At 53.8% G+C, this 2,548-nt stretch overlaps 1 protein-coding gene across 1 annotated transcript in view; it reads left to right on the top strand.

The window, feature by feature from the left end:
* TYMP (thymidine phosphorylase) overlaps window positions 1-2,548 on the top strand; it is a 26,925-nt gene that overhangs the window by 12,295 nt on the left and 12,082 nt on the right. Inside the window, exon 5 of the mRNA XM_015412963.1 lies at window positions 552-650. Coding sequence (XP_015268449.1) covers window positions 552-650 — 99 coding nt within the window. The remainder of the gene's footprint in view (window positions 1-551; window positions 651-2,548) is intronic.

Consider the following 2,548-nt stretch of genomic DNA (forward strand, 5'->3'; position numbering starts at 1 on the left):
AAGGTGCCACTGGACTTCTTTGGATTGCTATCTGGGGGGGGGGGGCTCTGCAACTTACCTGGCTGCTCTTTGCGGCCTGGGGCTGCTGGGAGCAGGGGGTGGGGCTTGTTGCATGTGCCCGCCCCCTGGGCTCTTTACTGCCGGAGCTCCACTCCTGTGCACTCCTGCAGGAAATGACCCCTGGTTCTGATAAGAGCTGTCCTTGAAAGGGCAGTTCTGGAAAGTGCTCTCTCAGCCCCACCTACCTCACAGGGTGTCTGTGCTTAAGTGCGTGGACTCTGATCTGGGAGAACCGGATTTGATTCCCCACTCCTCCACTTGCACCTGGCTGGATGACCTTGGGCAAGCCGTAGTTCTAATAAGAGCTGTCCTTGAAAAAGAGCCGTTTCTGTCAGAGCTCTCTCAGCCCCGCCTACCTCACAGAAGGGTGTCTGTTGTGTGGAGGGGAAGGGAAAGGAGTTTGTAAGCCGCTCTGAGAAGGGCCATGGGGTATAAATCCAATCTCTTCTACTCCTACTCCTCCTCTTGTTCTTCTTCTTCTTCTCTGCAAGGTGCCCATGATCAGCGGCCGAGGCCTGGGCCACACCGGAGGCACTCTGGACAAGCTGGAGTCTGTGCCGGGTTTCAAGGTGTCCCAGAGTCCCGAAAAGGTGAGATGCTTCGGGGGGGGGGTGTGCACACCAGCTGTGGATTGGGGGATACCTGTGGATTTGGGGGGGTGGAGTCTGAGGAGGGCAGGGTTTGGGGAGGGGAGGGGCCTCAGTAGGGTATAAGGCCACAGAGTCCGCCCTACGAGGCAGCCCTTTTCTCCAGGGGAGCTGATCGTGGTCGCCTGGAGATCAACGGCAATAGGAAGAGATCTCCAGGGGCCAGCTGGAGGTTGGCAAGCCTATCCAAGGAGGCAGTGGGTGGTGGTCTAGGGCCTTTGTGGGACACGCCGGACTCCAAGGAGCTGGTCAAGGACTGGACGGAGGCTGGTGAGAGGCTTTCGAGCATCCCCTCCAAGGATACGGAACAAAGCCATTGGCTGAGACTGCACAAAAGCCCCTTTCAGTTCAGCCAAGTTGGTGCACCACCGGCATGGTTAGCCTCCCCCATACACCCCTGAAAAGTACGCAGACTGAGAGTGATTTCAGCAAAGCATACTTTATTCGATCAGGAACAAGACGACTTTGGCCGGCTCGCAGGCCGGCTTATATCCCCCGAGAAACCGCCACCCGAAACACACCCCCTACGTCCCTATAGGTTATTTACAGTGGCCAAGAGTCCCATGGGCTCTCGGCCGGGAACCTAGCTCCCTGATTGGAGCGGGCTAGGATCCGCAGAGTCCACTGTCTCTTGGAGCGAATCTCAACATTTGTCTCTGGACTTGTCTGGACTTGTCTGGACTGGATCCATTACAATCCCCCAAGGGAAAGGCGACTGTAAGCCGCTCTGAGACTCTGACTGAAGGGCGGGGTATAAATCCACTCTCTTCTTCTTCTTCATGAACCCCCAGAAGGCGTACAAACAGGGTGTGAAGGCATTTATCGCTGACTCCTCTCAACCAACGCTCCCTCTAAAGATTTGGCGTCTTGTGAGCAAAAAATCCTACTTTGTGAGCTGCTGGCATTAAAGTTGTGAGCCAGCGATTGGGCTGCTGCATAAATGAGTTTGCTCTGGAGCCCTCCTCCCTGAGCGAAGGCAAAAATGTGTGAGCCAGAGGCTAAAAAAAACTGTGAGCTAGCTCACACAAACTCAGCTTAGAGGGAACACTGCTCTCAACTGTGCTTTTTATTCAAAGATATACTGCTTCTTTGCATGGAGGTTTCACAGAACGCTCTCGCAGGTCATGGCCATTGATTTGCCTTCCATCCATGAATCTGTCCAGGCTTTAACAGCTGCGTCAGAACAAGCGGTCGACACCTGCACACGTTTTGGACAGTTGGGTAAAGGTCCAGACTGAGGAGGGGTGCCGGGGGAAGAAGAGGAAGAAGAAGAGAAGAGATTGGATTTATACCCCATGGCCCTTCACTACCCGAAGGTGTCTCAGAGCGGCTTACAGACTCCTTTCCCTTCCCCTCCCCACAACACACCCCCCCTGTGAGGTCGGTGGGGCTGAGAGAGCTCTTGACAGAAACTGCTCTTTTTCAAGGACAGCTCTTATGAGAACTATGGCTTGCCCAAGATCATCCAGCCAGGTGCAAGTGGAGGAGTGGGGAATTAAACCTGGTTGTCCTAGATTAGAGTCCGCACACTTAACCACGACACCAAACTGGTTCTCTAACCAAACTGGCACAGGGAGTCTCAGAGCGGCTCACAAACTCCTTTCCCTTCCCCTCCCCACAACAGACACCCTGTGAGGTAGAAGAAGAAGAAGAAGAAGAAGAAGAAGAAGAAGAAGAAGAAGAAGAAGAAGAAGAAGAAGAAGAAGAAGAAGAAGAAGAAGAAGAAGAAGAAGAAGAAGAGGAGATTGGACTTATCCCCTCCACCCTTCACTACCCGAAGGGGTCTCAGAGCGGCTTACCATCTCCTTTCCCTTCTCCACAATAGGCATCCTGTGATGGAG

This window comes from Gekko japonicus, unplaced genomic scaffold (assembly GCF_001447785.1).
Source record: "Gekko japonicus isolate JY-2015 unplaced genomic scaffold, Gekko_japonicus_V1.1 scaffold2069, whole genome shotgun sequence".
Classification (NCBI taxonomy): Eukaryota; Metazoa; Chordata; class Lepidosauria; order Squamata; family Gekkonidae; genus Gekko; species Gekko japonicus.